The following is a 17,040-nucleotide window of genomic DNA, read 5'->3' on the forward strand; positions in this document are numbered from 1 at the left end:
CTTGTGGGTGAGCACCATCAATACAATTTATGGGCCTCACTTTAGGAAGATTAGTCATTACATTATTATTGGTCCTGAAGAATTACCGCCAGTCCTGGGCAGGGACACAGGCAAAAACATGTCTACCTTCAATTTAACTTGGGGAACTTTACTACCCATACGGTTCTATTTTAAGTATTTAATCTTAAAAAGGACATCCACTGACATTAAAACGAAAATGGATTTCCTTATAGTCTGTCCCAAATCCGGCCACGGAATTCTGTATGGCTCACATTGAGAACTGAAAGTCTTCAGACGTATAGACTGATTAGAAGGCCTCTGACAAAGTCGCATAGTGAGATCTGTGTAGTATTGCGAAGCCACCTGAGAAGCACTGCTCGATTAAGCATGGCACCTGGGCTAGTGAGATCCAGTGCATCCTAAGAGGAATGCTCCGTGGCCTATGAGGCCCAGGCAGGATTCTTTTTTCTGAATTGCACATCTGATTGATTTGATTAAGGTTTCTAGGCACCATGAAAGGTTTGAAGAGTGAGTGTGCCACAGGGCACATGCATATAGGAAGTACAATTGCACTTGGGTAAAAATGAAGAAGATTTAAAGACAAATCAAGATCAAGAATGCCATTCACATTCTGAAATTCCCAGTTAAGACCATTTAAATTTCACTACAGTTGTATCAGAAACATCAAAAAGAACGGTCTAGATTATATTTGGCAAATGTGGAAAGAATTATAAATTACATTTTGTAGCACACAGGAAATGGCTAGCCAGCCCAAATGACAAGCATTACACAGCTAACAAATCTCGCGCCTCTGGACCTATTTGCTTTTTCCAGGGAACTTCAGGGACGTTGTGTATCACAGATAAAGAATAAAAGACGCCCACATTATTTTGTAGGTCTGTGCATCAAACAGGCCTGCAAAATGACCGGTTTTTTTTTTTTACTTACTATCCAGGGTTGGACAAGGTAATAAAAAGAAACCCCATGCAGCTTTTTTTCCATCAATTTTTTTTTAATTATGGAGGGGATGCAACACGGGCGGAATATACATTGGCAACAAGAGGGTGGAATTAACAGACACAAGTGGGTGAAGCAAGTGTGTCGGTGGACAGGGAAAAACAAATAGGGGGCGAGAGAGCAACATAGAGTGTGAGAACGCGAGAAGCACACTATTGAGAAAGCAACAACAGGGTGACAAGCACATGGGAGCATCATGGAGTGGAGTTGGGAAAAGCACAGACAAAAGAGCAACAGAGCAGAAGAGAAACAGACTAGTCAGCTCGAAGACATACGCAACCTCAGAGTGCTTAAGAAAGTAGTTCCTAAAAAGTGAGCAGTGGAAGGACACAAGTAAATTGAAAAATATTCTCTAGATGGGCAGACACATGATGGATAAAGCAAACCATATAACAGGAAGCAGACAAATGAGTGACATTAAAGCCAACCAATGTTGAGCAATGAGAGGGCTGCAAACCACTCCATGCTCTTGGTAAGAGCACAATATTAGCAAGCAGATAAAGACATGCGGTCTGGTAAGTTCGACCTAAAATGGGTGAAGAGAAAAAAAGAAGAAAAACACCCAGAAACCATGTGTCTTTAAATTCATTTTTTAATGTTCATGATGACTTCTGGCTGGTTCAGTATGGTACAATGAATATCATATTTAAATGTTTTAACAAAAAAAATACTTTTCTAAAACATTTTTCCTGCTAACAATCCATTTCAGAGTAAAACGTTCACTGCTTAGTACTGAGATCACTGCAGATCCACAACTGAAGTGTTAACGATGAACTGAAAAAAACTTCAGTGTCTCTAACGTGAATTTTCTTTTAAAAATACCAAATATATTTTAACCAAACTTCTCAATCCTTCAGGAAAAGGTGTTACCATTGGTTCACACTGGTCTTTTGATAAACTCTTTGCTCTTCTGCAGAAATCATACAGCATAAAGTTCATACATCTTCTTTGCGCAGTAGAGCAGAGCGGCAAGTGCTATCGTGTTATGCAGTCTCTTTCTGTGCACGTCATCCTTCCTCACCAGCACAACAGGAGTGGAGGAGGTGAGTGTGTGCAAGGGCAACCGAGAAAGTTTGTAGGCATCATACTCTACTTGGTACTTGCAGCACGGGTCAAACTGCCATGAGATGCCATAGAGAGCAGAGCAGGCGATGCTTAGCATGCCAGCGGGCAGCGAGACATAATGAGAGTAATCAGATGGAAGTGCCAGTGGAATGAAGAGGCAGGCAGTAGCTGACAGAACAGCGGTCTTGTGCAAGCAGTTTCCCACAGTGATCCAGCGGGCCGTCTCATCGCCAATACGCGTGGGCTCTATCACTATATATTTGTACTGGGCTTCGAGGGCCTGTTCCAACTCGTATTCAAACTGGTCCTGTGCATTGTCCCCATTGTAGATCTCATGGACAATGTAGCACTCAGTGGAGGACAGGGCAACCCTAGTGAAAGATAGAAGATATTTTATTTAGATGAGGAAGAAAGCTTGTAATCAGAAACATAGGTCATGAAGCATCACCCACTCAATATTTGTGCCATTACAAACGCTCTTTAAACCAGTCTTTAGCCCTATTCCTAATTGTTATCGTCTTATCCCCACACGTCTTTACAAAGTTTAGTAACCCCTTTCGTTGAGGCCTTTAAAAAAAATATGAACCGCTCTCTACCTGTGTATGCTGTCCTTTAATGTAGCTCAACAGCACCAGTTTAGCTCTATCTTAAAGCAGTTAAAAAGCAAACAAGTATAACTCTTGAAGGCATACAAATGAACAAAATGGAAGCGCACAACATGCTAAACTGTCTAGCATAGTGCTTCACAAATTCTTTAGCATCACTGTAGTGTAGCTCCTATTTTCCCAATAGGCTCTGCGCATTGGAATAGTACCTACAGCAGTAAAGGCGTAGGCCAGACGTTAACTAGGTCTACTACTGTCGAAACTAGACTTAATTTTTGGGTTTGCCAGCTAAGCTCAGAGTTCGCTAGAAACTTTCTCGAATGTTCAAGGAAGGATGAACTCCCCTGATTAGACAAGAAGGGATTTAGTTTCTGACAACCATAGAACATGACAACTTTGCTCTCCCCTAATCAAGAGTCAATCTCGAGAGTCGTGTGAGCACAAGGCAATTATTTTACTCAGTCAGTACGTGCATTCTTAGTCTCATCAGAATGTAGAGAAAAGGAAGAGACGGGCGTGTTCAATAAAAGATGTTATTTATTGATCAGTCTCTTTTCTCGTACAAGAGAAATGGATCGATATTATTGCAATACTTATAGTTAAGTAAAGTGCATACATTAGAAGCAATAGTATAAAATAATACTGTAAAAACATTGATATGGTTTCTGAGCCATATGATGTTTAAAATGATTAAAATATATTTACATACACATATACATTTGACTAAACGTGCTCAACTGGTGTTTCTAAATACGCCTACCCCGTGTACCTGACCTAAGTCTAATGCGTGGGCGGGAATAGAAAGTTACAGTTTAGTTTAAGTTTGTTTTTGCCAAGTGAATAACTAAAGAATTCTCTAGGAGGGGTTATTCAGTTCTGTACCTGGAATTTAGGATGAATGAGGAATGGTATCTCTTTCTCTGCTCTCGATATTCCAGGCTGCCTGCGAGGGCTGCCCAGAAGCGCCGGTGCTGGGTCTCTCGGCTTGAGATAGCAGCGCGTCTCTCAGCGCGTCAGGAAGGCGGGGCTGCTGCCTGCGGGGTCTGCTTCTGCTCTCGGCTTCGGCAAGTATGGCTGCTCCGTCTTGTCACCACGCGTGTGTTTGCATAGGGCAAGGTCGGCAATATTTATACCTTAAAGGTGCCGAGATTGACGTAAGGATGGACATAGGTACGTCAATAAAGATGTCATACGACTTGCTCGTTAGCACATTCTTTACTAAAGTTCTCTGTGAAATCAAAACAATGGCCGCACGGATTATCCAGGTTGTCATAGGTTTGATTTGTTATGAGAACGTCGTATGCCTTATCAGGGGCTGGAGGAATATCGCTTGTCTAATTAGATCTCAAGCGTTATGACCTAATCAGATAACACGTTCCTGTGCCGTAGTGTGACTGCGTCAGATAACGGTATCTGCATCATGGGGGATTTCTTGCCTCATGGGCTGACTGTTAGTTAACTAGCTAGTAAGTTTAACCAGAATAGGGTCAGGAATAGGGGGATCGAATCAGAACCTATAGAAATACACGACACCCACTCCACGCTAACTATGGTCATATCTACTAATCTATGCATAGTATAACATAGTACAACATACTATAGAGTATAGTGTATACCTTACCACCCCAAAATACATAAATGCATTTCGAAATTTTCAAATATACTGAAAAATTGCAGTCATATATATTGTATGCACTTAAGCTATGAATTAAATGCAAAAGTGAACACGCATTGTTATGCATTATTGATTGTTGGTATATGATCAATACACATGAAATGGCTCTTAATATGGCTATACAGAAAAAAAGTCGAAACCATTTCATCACATAAAATCTATTGCGAACATACCAGCGGGCAGCTAAAGTCTATAAAGTCTATAAAGTATCTAAAATAGAAATCTTAGTTCTCTAGGAATAGTCTCTTACTTTAAGCAGAAAATCAGTGTCCCGGGAAAAAATATATAGAAAAATATTTTAGGGGCTTGCTGAAAAAAGTTGCTGTCCGTGAACTGGATTGTAATTGTTCATGTGACTTTATTTTTAAAGTTGAAGGCCGAATTCAGGGAACGCCGTGTGCGAGTTTACTCAAAAGTCTCTATTTCTGTTCCGGAGAGAACATCATATCATTCAGGCTTTCGAAAAAACTGTCAACAGCTTCATGGGAAAGTTCCTCTAAGTCGGAAATAGGGGTAACCATGCATTCATGCGCATGATTGTCTCCATTGACATTCTGATTTGCATTGCTGACAGAAGGTCGTACCTGTTCGATGCTGCTTTCATCTTGAACTTCACTACTCTTCAATCGCAGTGGTGAAGATTCCAGGAATGCCGTCATCAGAATTGGCAGCCTTTGAGGGCAGCACAGTGCGTGAACCTTGGTAGGAACCAACAGTGTATCTGCATCCACCGGCGCATCCGATTGTAGCGTCAGACAGGTGTCTAACACGCATTCTTCTCCGCATAGCAGACACCTTAGTACAGGTAAAACACACCTCTGCCACATTGGTCGAAATGATAGAAACCAAGTCATGTTTAGGTCTCTAAGCCGGGATAGTCCCAGGATTTTTGATATCCGGTCCCGGTATCCAATGGCTAGGATCGTATCTTCCATTGTCGCGAGAGTTTGATCTGTGACATGGGTTGCCATAACGAAAAATAAGGTCTAGGAATAGGATTCCTGCAATTAGTCCTAGGATCAGGGGAAGTCCGCCAAAAATCGAATGGACGAAATCTGGAAAAATACCCAGTATGGCTTTGAATGGTGTTAATGCCATCGAAAATACTGTCTTAAATACCTTTGAGACCCCTGTGGTATCAGAAATATTTAAGATTTCGCTCAGGATTTCCGCGAAATGTACGGGGGAATTAGTTGATAATAATGTATGTATCTCTGCAGTCCTTGCGACTTGTAGATCATACGTTTCTTTAGATGACGTGAGCCTTGTAGGCGTCTGAAGAAGCACTGTTTTCATTCTGCTTAAAGTGTTTATTCGAATAGAAGTAATTTTCAAACTGGGCCATGCCCTCGCCTCCCTGTCTGGAAAGGAGCTGGGGAACAAAGAACGTCCACAGCACTTGACCTTCGCCGTCGTAGTGACGAGATAAGGAGTCCCGGGCATAAGACTACAGCATCTGCGGTCTACAATAAGAATGTAACTCCCATTATAGAGTCTTTGAAAGAATGGTTCTATTTCAGTTGCAGGTGCGCCTTGCTGGTGACATGAAAGGTTGTATGAATTCCCTTCACAGGCTCCGTGCAAACTAATACCGTTACACAGAAGCGTGCCGCTTAGTGACATAGCACAATTGATGCCACTAAGAAACACTTTCTGTCCTTTGTTACTGATACATGCATGTGAATAGGGCAGGTTCCATGTTGTTTTAAGGTACCCCTTTCCCAATTTCTCGTACATGCCAGCCTGTATATATTTTTGGCAGTATTGAAACCTGAAGGTTGAGATTGGAATATTTATGATTCCGTGGATTATCCATTCACTGACAGGTCGTTCTGACATTGTCAACGGTAATCTTTCTAGTTTTTCAATGCTCAAGATTGTATAATCAGCACCCTTCTGCGCCATACCGATTTGTCTATCAGTAAGGTTAAAGATTTGAAATAGTGACGTTGTGTTGATTAAACGCCAAGGCACATAGCCTGAACGCAGATTTTGTAACGTCCAGCCAAGCTGTACAATAGAACGCAATTGTGACTGACCATGTTGTAATAACAGTAAGTCTTGCGATAATATATCGATTGCTGAAGACACAATGCTGTCCAATGAAAAAATTCTGGAGGACAGAGTCATTAACCCATTGTCCACTACAGAAAGTGATTTTTCCAAATTAATACGGTCAATTTCCCGTATTCTTTCTGCTGTCTCAATTTGAGTAACCTTCCAGGCCTCATTGTATGCTGCATATACAGAGGCTGCTATGAAACGCTTTTGACGCTGTTTGCGTGGTCCCATTATGAAATCACGCAAGTCAGCACCATCAGTAAGTAAAGTTAGGTGTTGCTTAATTTCAGGCAGTGTGGAAGTTTGTAGCCATTGAAGGCATAATTTGCCCACACTGTAGGTTGTTATTATCCCTGGGTGATGTCTTTGGGGATATCTAGGGTCTGGCCTGTTCATTTTGAAACCCTGTGTTTTATTCAGGAATCTATCTTGACAGTTATTTGTATCTGTGGGCCAGATCAACCATTGTTTCCAATCAGGATGTGTTCTGTTTTGGTTAAGTATATGGTTTATGTCTATTTCTTCATCTGTTTCAGAGTTATTGCTAAACATTGTTGGCTTTGGAATAGACAGGTTATTTAAATCTTTGATTTTGGCTAAGCCAAGACAGGTGGTTTGTTGAACGGTGTCATTTAAAAATATCATTTGTTCTGGGATCATGCAGGCTCTAAACAAAGCTTCTATACCCTGTACTTGCCATTCTTTTGTACCCCAAACACTTTTCAAATCAACATGTTTGTCCCAATAATCAAATCCAAAAGTATTCATTTTTTCAAAGAAAGAATCTGAATATATCAATTTTGTGTTGGTTATCATGGTTTTCATCCCTGTCTTGTTTGATAATTTGTAATAAAATGTTTCAGCATTAGTTATGTTAAAACCTGAAAAATATGAATATTTGCCATACACGGTTCTAGAGCTCCCTTTTGGAGGTGTTGCACAATGTTCCCATTGATTATAATTTAAAACATTTCTAGGTTGTGCAGATTTATGCAAGAAATGGTTACCATAATGGTTATAGCAGTACATGCTGTCATAATTTGTAGAACCCTGCAAATAATCATGTTTTGTAAATTTAGCAGACATTACTAAGTCAGACATCATATTGTTTATACTTTCAAAGTCCCAATCATCAGCAAATCAGGTTGGTTTTGCAAAGTCACTCAAGGAGATCTTGATTTGGTGTGGATATTTCAGGATCTCGACCGGACCATAAATTTCATAGTCAGTGTTGTCCCAGGCTACCCCACCAGATATTGGAATTGCTGTGAAGTTGGCTGAAGAAAGTTCTGAAGAAAGTTCTCTTTTCTCGACGTGTGAAGATGTGTGTGGTTTGAGGACCAAGTTGATGTTCTGACTTGCTGTGTCCATTTTAGCATATTTTCCCTCAATGAAGCGTCCCAAGGTAAATACCATGATGAGCCAAAGTATGAGGATAAATGCACCAAAACCCACCCAAAATTCAATCCATGGAGAAACTAGATATGTTTCTTTCAGTTGTTTCAAAAGTTCCTTCGCTTTGTCTTTAAAGGATTTTGATGATGGCTGTGTCTTTTGTTCGCTGAAGCCTTCAGAGGAATCATCGAAGTTGATGAAGTAACCGGATGCAGTTCTGTCAATTGTTCCAATTGGTTCAGGATTTTTGTTTCTTGCATTTTCACTTGGTACTTCTGTATAGATTGGTGTGTCTCTGCTAAATGTCTTTATTTGGGTTTTCAGAGGTCTAAGTTCTATTGCATTGTTGCATAGTCCTTGTTGTTCTTCTGTAGGCGTTTCGAATGTGATGAGCCTCTTTGATAGGACCTCTGTACTGGTAGCAAACCTTGGTGTTCTGCTACTTATTGGGAGTCCACTTGGCCTACTGTTGGTTATCGGCCACATGTTGTGGTTTTACCAGGTCGATGGATACAACTCGGTTCTCCTTTTTTCCAGCAAGTGGCGGTAGTACAACTGATCTTGTCCCGTTGACAGACAATACAGGAACTGCTTTTCTGTAAGAAGGCCCAAATTCCTTCTTTACCGCGATCTTCTCCCTGACTAGATCCCAGACTTTTGGAATCCAGACAGGTCTTGCTGGGACAGGTGGTGATTCTTCAGTGGTCGTTGGCTGTTCTTTCAACTGTATGTTGCTCAGGTCTTTTCTTGTTTTGTTTAAGTCCTGCAAAATAGCCAAACGGTCTTTGACATCAAAGCTTTTTTCTGTTACCACTGAAGTCTGACTATCAAGGTCAGAGATCAACATCCTAGTTCCGAATAATAATTCGTACGGACTGAATCCCTTCAGAGAATTTCTTGGCAAGTTATTTAGACTACGTTGGACACTTATTAGATGTTTGACCCACCCAGCTCCCGAACCTAATACCTTTGCCGTTATAGATTGCTTTATGTCGCGGTTTTTTCTTTCAACAATTCCGTTCCCCTCAGGGTGAAATGGACAAGAGTACCGCAATTGCACGCCCATGCTGACCATGGCCTCCTTATAAGCCCGAGAGCTAAAAGCAGGACCATTGTCCGAATGCAGAATGCCAATTGCGTATGTGCCGATAAAGACCCGCAAATCTTTTATAACAGTTCTGGCGTCAGCCGTTCGCTGGGGCCACATCCATATGAATCTCGTGCATGAGTCCACTGCGACCAAGATATATTTATAGTTACCGTCCCTTTGTAAGGGACCACAGTGGTCTAGATAAACACAGGCTAATGGTTTATCCGAGATTAGAAGGGGCGTCTGTGCTGGACGTCTCACAGTTGATACTTTCATTTTTTGACATATTTCACATGCTAGAACATAGTTCCTTGTTTGTCTTCTCATTTGCGGCCACCAGTATCTCTGTTTTAATAATGATACTGTGGCTGAGACGCCAGCATGGGTAGAAGCAAGCCCTTCGTGTGCCGCTATTATTAGTCCTAATCTGTGTTCCATGTTTGGAATTGCCCTATCCCCCACTCCAGGGATTTGAGCAAAAGGAACATTGTTTTCATCTGTTATGTATGAGTACTTTAATGGAAAGCCTTTAGGGAGTGGTTCTATCGAATCCTTTTCAGAAGCGCTGACAGCTTGTAATATTTCGCTGTCTATTTTTGTTTTTGACCGGGTGATGGCAGCTACGGAAGCCGTTTGCACAGCTGCCTTCGCGGCCTCATCAGCCAATGAATTCCCTGCAACGTGAACGCCATCACGTTGATGACTCAGTGTATGTATCACGTGAGTCTTTGGTAGTTCTTTTTGTAAAAGAGCTACTTGTTCCCATAGCATTTTATGCTTGATTGTGCCTCCTTTCGCATCCTTGAAACCATTTTGAAGCCAGATCTGCAAGTATTCATTATAAGATTGAACGCAATAATACGAATCGCACACTATGAGTGTGGGGAATTCTCGATCGGTATTTTCAAGCGCCATCTTGAATGCTAGTAATTCAGCTCGCTGAGCTGTGCAATCTCCTAGAGATTGGGTCTTAGTTAGGGTTGGTTTAAATTTCCCTTCGTGCCAACGACCTTTAACAATCGCGCACGCAGCACTGTAAGCTTGTTTACCCCCTACTGCGGGTTGTGCTGATCCGTCTGTATATATTATACAGCCGTATTGGTCTAGAGGCAGAATTTCGGTTGGCAGAGGACATTCGAATTCATATTGTAGAAATTCTTGTGTTTTTAAGTAAGGATCAAATTCGTACACCACGTCTGTTGCAGCAAGAGAGTTAGCCCATTGTATCCATCTCGGATGGAGTGCTTTCGCATTAGGAATGCTTGCCTTTGTTACCGCCTCTAAGGCTGGTATTGGTGTCACGATTATTATTCGTTTACCTTGTGCCAGGGCTCGTTCTTTTGCTATAGCTGTCTGTGTTGCTGTAAGAATTTTTTCCGTTGGGCTAAATTTCATTTCAGCCTTAGTGTACAAGTGCGATTTAAATGCAATTGGTACCTTATCTCCCTCATTAGAGGTTAGGTATGTGAATCCGCATCTCCCTGGGATGACTCGGATCACAAGGTTGCGTGTATTATCACGGGTTTCTAATTTTGTTTTAAATAGCATGTCTGTTTGTAAGGATCTCAAAATTTCTGTGTGTGCTTGAGTCCAACTGGATCTTTTAAAGTCTGGTTTAATTAGATCGTAAAGGGGTTTGACCCTTTCTGCGTAATTTGCAATGTAAGTTCTTCCGAAATTTAGGAAGCCTAGAATTGACTGTAGGTTTTTTAGTGTTTTAGGAGCTTGGATTACGGCACATTTCTCTAGGAAATTGTCTGCCAGGCTTTTGCCTTCACTTGATAACTCATATCCTAAGAATAGGACCGTCAGATGGGCAATTCTGGACTTTTTGAAGTTGAATTTGTAACCCTCTGCAGCGAAACCAAGTATTATGGTGTTCACTCTTTTCAAGTGAGTCTCCAAGTCATCATCTGTTAAGTAAATGTCATCGACATAAGATAATGCTTCATCATCATATAGTTGTAGTAATTCTGTTACTCTCGCTGAGAATACCCCCGGGCTGTTCTTGTACCCCTGGGCTAACCGACAGAATTGTTTTTGAGTGCCATTTACTGAAAATGCAGTTAAATATCTGCTCTCTGGTGCTATGTTTTGACAAAAGAATCCGTTGGAGATGTCCAAGGTTGTTTTGTATTTTTTGCGCACTATGTTATTCATTAGTGCAGCACTGTGTGAGTTTTGCACTGCAAAAGTTTTGCAACATGTGTTAAGGTGTCGGTAATCCAAAACTAGACGGTACGAATTGTCTGGTTTGGAGACCGGAAACAAAGGATTGTTCATTTGTGAGGTGCAAGTTTCAATCACCCCCTGGTATTCTAGCTGATCTAGTATTTCATTTACTTGTTTTTTAGCTTCTTGCTTAATTGGGTACTGCCTTTGTGCAGTAGGTTGTGATTTTAACTGGACTTTGTGAGGAGGAGAATCCTCATCCCATCCTACGTGATTTTTATATAAAGCAGGTGCTAAGGCCACTGCCCACTTTCTAGCAAGTGTGTATTTTTTATGAATCGGTATTTGATTCGAGAAGGCAGGCATAATTACTTCTTCGCCATGAGGGCACTCCCTGACAAACTCCGGTGGCCAGTCTTTTTCAGCTAGAAGGATGTCATAGCCCTTGGATAGGTTATCCCAAAATAGTCCCCTTATTTTCCTAGTCTTATCTCCCTCTATACGTAATGTTATCTCGTATATTTTGTGGGGCTTGCTAACTCTGGTATCTGCAGTTTCCACTTGAAGGTATTCATTCGTGTCCACTGTCTCCAGATGATTCATAAGGACTTTGCGAGCTATGCTCACCTCTGCTGCGCTGTCTAGCATTGTCTGAGCCCATTCTCCGTTTTTCAGTTGTGTCCTCAGTATTCTCGGCATTGTTAACTACCTTGATACTGGCTACCTTCTTTTTTGGAAATTGTGATTTCTTTTTCAGTTGAGCAGGTTCCTTGTCTTTGGACTTGGCGTGCTCTTCTGATCGTCCTCTTCTTTCCGATTTCTGCGAGGAATTCTGAAAAGATTGAGACGGACGTGTATCAATGTCTTGATATCTATCAGGTTTTTTAATATTATCCCTATTTCTAAGGTTATACCTATTCCCAGAGGGTTCACTCTGAGGTGACCTTTGTCTCGGGTTTGGAGATTTCTCTCTTCGCCTAGGAGACCTTCCTCTGGACTGGAATTTCTTTTCTTTAGGATTGGATTGTTTATTTCCATCCCAGTTCTTTTTTGGTGAATTATTATTAAAAAATATTTTTTCTGGACTTGTAGTCAGTTGCGGTTTTACTGGTATTCCACCTAGACTATCTCTGCCTAGTTCTTCATAGGATTTTTCTATGATTCTGGCAATTTCAGCTGGTTGGTCTGCTATATCTGTCTCTTTTAACCTCTGGCGGATCGCCACGTTTGCTGCTTCACCCTTTATGTTGGCTAGTAATATAGCCGAGACCTGCTTGAAGTCTTTCAGTAATTTCATACCAAGAGTTAAAGCAGGTTCTGGACCGTATTCATCTTGAATTTGTTTTAGCACATCTGGTATTACCGAAATGGATGGAACACCGTGCGTTTTTGTGTAGATTGAAGCAAAGACCGTACCCCAAGTGTCACAGTCCTCAATGTGTGGTGCGATTCCCATTGGGAGACATATAGTCAGAATCCTGTGCTTTTCTAATGGGGTGGTGTCAGGAAACACCGCCTCTATTTGGGTGATTTTCTGTGCCAACCAGAATGGTATCTGTTCCCGTTTAGCTGGAACTTTACCTAGGCAGGATTGGATGTTCTGTGGTGTGATTTTATTTGTGTTCCCCTGGTGAGGGGTCAGCTGTGGAATTTTAATCGCTGGCTGAATTGTTGAAGTCCGCATTACATACTGAACTAATTGTCTGTGAATTTTTAGTAGTTGTTTTAGCTGTATTAATAGCTCTGGTGCAGTCATCTCGTCGATGTCTGGATGTGGTGTGTATCCGGCTAAGACCGGCCACGTTGCTCCTGGTCTTCCTAAAGGACCGAGCCTTGTAATGTGATTATTATGTTTTAGGGCGCCATCAAATAAGAGCAAATGCTCTTGGAATTTGAGTGGTACTTCCACCTCCTCGAAAGGAGTGTACGTTTCAGGAGGTTCCTCTACTTTGTAATAGTGGAAGTACTTTGTTACAGCATTTGCTGCTGGAAAATGTATCCATGTATAGTATACCTCTGTCTGCCGATATTCGTGTGCCTCAATTACGAATATGACTGTGCCACCTCTAGGTGTCAGTCCATTTTCTATAAGTTTTAAGGTTATAGATCTCCTTTTGGCGACCTGGATGAGTATTATATCCGGGTCTGCTGTTTGCATGGTAGCATCAGCATCTGCTATTTCAGTAGCTAATCTAATTGCCTCTCTTTCTCCATCACTGTCTCCCATTTTACTGACAGGATGGTATTATTTTTATTTGCAGATCAGGTTTCTTTATGGAAACAGAGATTAGGTGCACAATATTTTGGAACTGTTTTATCCTTCAACGTTGACTAGACCAAGAACCATACATAGGAGTTCCCTCCTGCGAGGTTTTGGAGGATATAATAACCTTTCACCCACTCCAGACGTCTTTGGAGTATTTGGGAGAAGGGGTCTGAGTGAGAAAGCACGACTGAGTTACTCTAAATGTCTTACGTTAGTTTTATCGCCCTTTCCAAACACGTTGGGCGCCATGTAGTGTAGCTCCTATTTTCCCAATAGGCTCTGCGCATTGGAATAGTACCTACAGCAGTAAAGGCCTAGGCCAGACGTTAACTAGGTCTACTACTGTCGAAACTAGACTTAATTTTTGGGTTTGCCAGCTAAGCTCAGAGTTCGCTAGAAACTTTCTCGAATGTTCAAGGAAGGATGAACTCCCCTGATTAGACAAGAAGGGATTTAGTTTCTGACAACCATAGAACATGACAACTTTGCTCTCCCCTAATCAAGAGTCAATCTCGAGAGTCGTGTGAGCACAAGGCAATTATTTTACTCAGTCAGTACGTGCATTCTTAGTCTCATCAGAATGTAGAGAAAAGGAAGAGACGGGCGTGTTCAATAAAAGATGTTATTTATTGATCAGTCTCTTTTCTCGTACAAGAGAAATGGATCGATATTATTGCAATACTTATAGTTAAGTAAAGTGCATACATTAGAAGCAATAGTATAAAATAATACTGTAAAAACATTGATATGGTTTCTGAGCCATATGATGTTTAAAATGATTAAAATATATTTACATACACATATACATTTGACTAAACGTGCTCAACTGGTGTTTCTAAATACGCCTACCCAGTGTACCTGACCTAAGTCTAATGCGTGGGCGGGAATAGAAAGTTACAGTTTAGTTTAAGTTTGTTTTTGCCAAGTGAATAACTAAAGAATTCTCTAGGAGGGGTTATTCAGTTCTGTACCTGGAATTTAGGATGAATGAGGAATGGTATCTCTTTCTCTGCTCTCGATATTCCAGGCTGCCTGCGAGGGCTGCCCAGAAGCGCCGGTGCTGGGTCTCTCGGCTTGAGATAGCAGCGCGTCTCTCAGCGCGTCAGGAAGGCGGGGCTGCTGCCTGCGGGGTCTGCTTCTGCTCTCGGCTTCGGCAAGTATGGCTGCTCCGTCTTGTCACCACGCGTGTGTTTGCATAGGGCAAGGTCGGCAATATTTATACCTTAAAGGTGCCGAGATTGACGTAAGGATGGACATAGGTACGTCAATAAAGATGTCATACGACTTGCTCGTTAGCACATTCTTTACTAAAGTTCTCTGTGAAATCAAAACAATGGCCGCACGGATTATCCAGGTTGTCATAGGTTTGATTTGTTATGAGAACGTCGTATGCCTTATCAGGGGCTGGAGGAATATCGCTTGTCTAATTAGATCTCAAGCGTTATGACCTAATCAGATAACACGTTCCTGTGCCGTAGTGTGACTGCGTCAGATAACGGTATCTGCATCATGGGGGATTTCTTGCCTCATGGGCTGACTGTTAGTTAACTAGCTAGTAAGTTTAACCAGAATAGGGTCAGGAATAGGGGGATCGAATCAGAACCTATAGAAATACACGACATCACAACCCAATTTCTAGGACAACAAACGTTTGCAACCCACCTCGCCTTAATGGACACGGGATGGGGGGATTTTTTAACGTAATAACAGTTTGAAAACGTCACAACTTTGACCAAGCACAATGACAGACTCCGGCCAAGATATTCCATAAGAGAGCCAGTTTGTGAACTGCACTGGAGTCTTGAGCTGGAACACTTCTCTGTGGCATGCTAACATGTGCCATCAGCTCACTAAAATCACAAGGCTTCTGAAAAATCTTGGTGTTGATACCAGTGATTTAAGTAAATTTGAAAAAAAACTTTTTCAATTAAGTTTGGGGTAAGGACTCATTCCCATGTGTGTTAAAACAAATCCCAGTGGTGCCTTTTAGAAGCCATATATATATATTTCAGTTTTACAAGTCTCGAAAACGGCCCAAGGGATTTGGACCTCTTCAAATTAGCAACAGATAACAGTACATAAAGAGATTAATTTTATTATAAGCACAGAAGAGTAAGTGATTTGCCTAAAATCAAAGGATGTCGAGTCAACATCGGGTTTCGAGTCTGGTTTCCCAGAACCAAAGTCAGCAGCTCTGGCCCTTAGGCCACAACCAGATTTTTCAATGTGTATTTGAAAGTCATACACAAGTGGTATGGTTGTGTATGATCGAGTATAGTGAGCATATTCTCTGCTAAAATAGCTTTATCAAGAAAAAAAAAAGAAAAACAAAGAAGCAGCAGCAACTGGAAGGTTCCACCGGAGTTTTGCTTAGGAATACTGGATGAGATTGTTTTAAAAAGGACGCGAGGACATTTTTATGGATCTTTGCATTAGTGCACAAACAGGGCTAATCACCTTAAATATTAATTATATACACACCAGGATTTTAGCTATTGCATTGCAGATGCTTGTTTAGGAATTCACAAACTGATTCCTTTAGGGCATTAATGCATTTACAAGTTTGGTTTTCTTCACTACAGATGTAAAGAAATCTGCACTTTAAATCCTACTCAAGGGGTGGGAAATGGGCGTTTCCAAGATATGTTTTGTCCAAATTCACGTTTTGGAGCATTTCAATACTACTCTCGGATGCCTTTCTACCCTGGAACATATACATTCACTCCACCCAACAGCTAGAGTAACTCTGCTTCCAGGATGGGAAGTGGAATGGATCAGATATGGTGGGGGGAGTAAGGGAACGGCTTTCTCCACAGGAAACGTTTTCCCCACAGAAAAAAAAGTGTGTTTGTGTAGGAAAACCCATTCCCCCATGCGGACATCTCCGCTAGGCAGGGAATAAGAACCCCTGGGAAGTCACCAAACATTTCCACTAGTACGCCAGTAAACCCTGTGCGGACTTTCTCTGCTACAGAGAACTACACCTAGCAGGTATTGGAGCCCCTGGGAAGAATCACCCAACATTCTCACAGGTACTCCTGTAATACAACTCTTGGGTTCAGCTTTCCAGAAGTACAACTAGGAACAATGGAGAATAGAAAACAGGGGTAAATCTTCAACTGCACGAAAACATAAATCATTTACTTTCTTTTTGTTAAGCAGGCCTGTGTAGTTCATGGGTAATCAACTCTGCCCCGATGTCACAATACATTTGTAAAGAGCCAAATTGAGTGTTATAAAAGCTGAAAAAGCCTGCCCTAACAAATTTTGTGAACTTCCCTGCCACAGCTCAAGATTGTTACTGTCGCACACACTGACTTGTTCTTAAGCAATTTTCAGATTGACAAGCAAATTTTACTTTTTTTTTAATTTAAATATACGCATGTGGCCAGAGACCTAAACCCTTTTGTTACTTTTTGGAACTTTGGAAAGATGTAGGCCACTGTTGAGACAGACCACCTCGACTCCTTTTTTAAGTATGCACAAAACACTCCTGTGTTTCTGCACCATGTGGCAAACATTTTTGTGGTGTAACAAAACTAAAGAGGGACATTTTAATGTGAATGAAAATTATGATGTTAGGTGTAAACAACTCAAAACAGCATTTTCAAGTAACTTGGATGTCAAGATCAACTTAATTTGGCATATTTGCCGTAAAAGCAAAAAAACATATACAAAAACACGATACAATATT

At 41.3% G+C, this 17,040-nt stretch overlaps 1 protein-coding gene across 1 annotated transcript in view; it reads right to left on the reverse strand.

Annotated features, from left to right (window-relative positions):
• Positions 1–1,591: 1,591 nt before the first annotated feature.
• TMEM11 (transmembrane protein 11) overlaps positions 1,592–17,040 on the reverse strand; it is a 72,046-nt gene continuing 56,597 nt past the window's right edge. Inside the window, exon 2 of the mRNA XM_078664221.1 lies at positions 1,592–2,453. Within this exon, the coding sequence (XP_078520347.1) occupies positions 1,937–2,453 (517 nt within the window). The 3' untranslated portion in view covers positions 1,592–1,936. The remainder of the gene's footprint in view (positions 2,454–17,040) is intronic.

The sequence above is a fragment of the Lissotriton helveticus genome, chromosome 10, assembly GCF_964261635.1.
Source record: "Lissotriton helveticus chromosome 10, aLisHel1.1, whole genome shotgun sequence".
In the NCBI taxonomy this organism is placed as follows: Eukaryota; Metazoa; Chordata; class Amphibia; order Caudata; family Salamandridae; genus Lissotriton; species Lissotriton helveticus.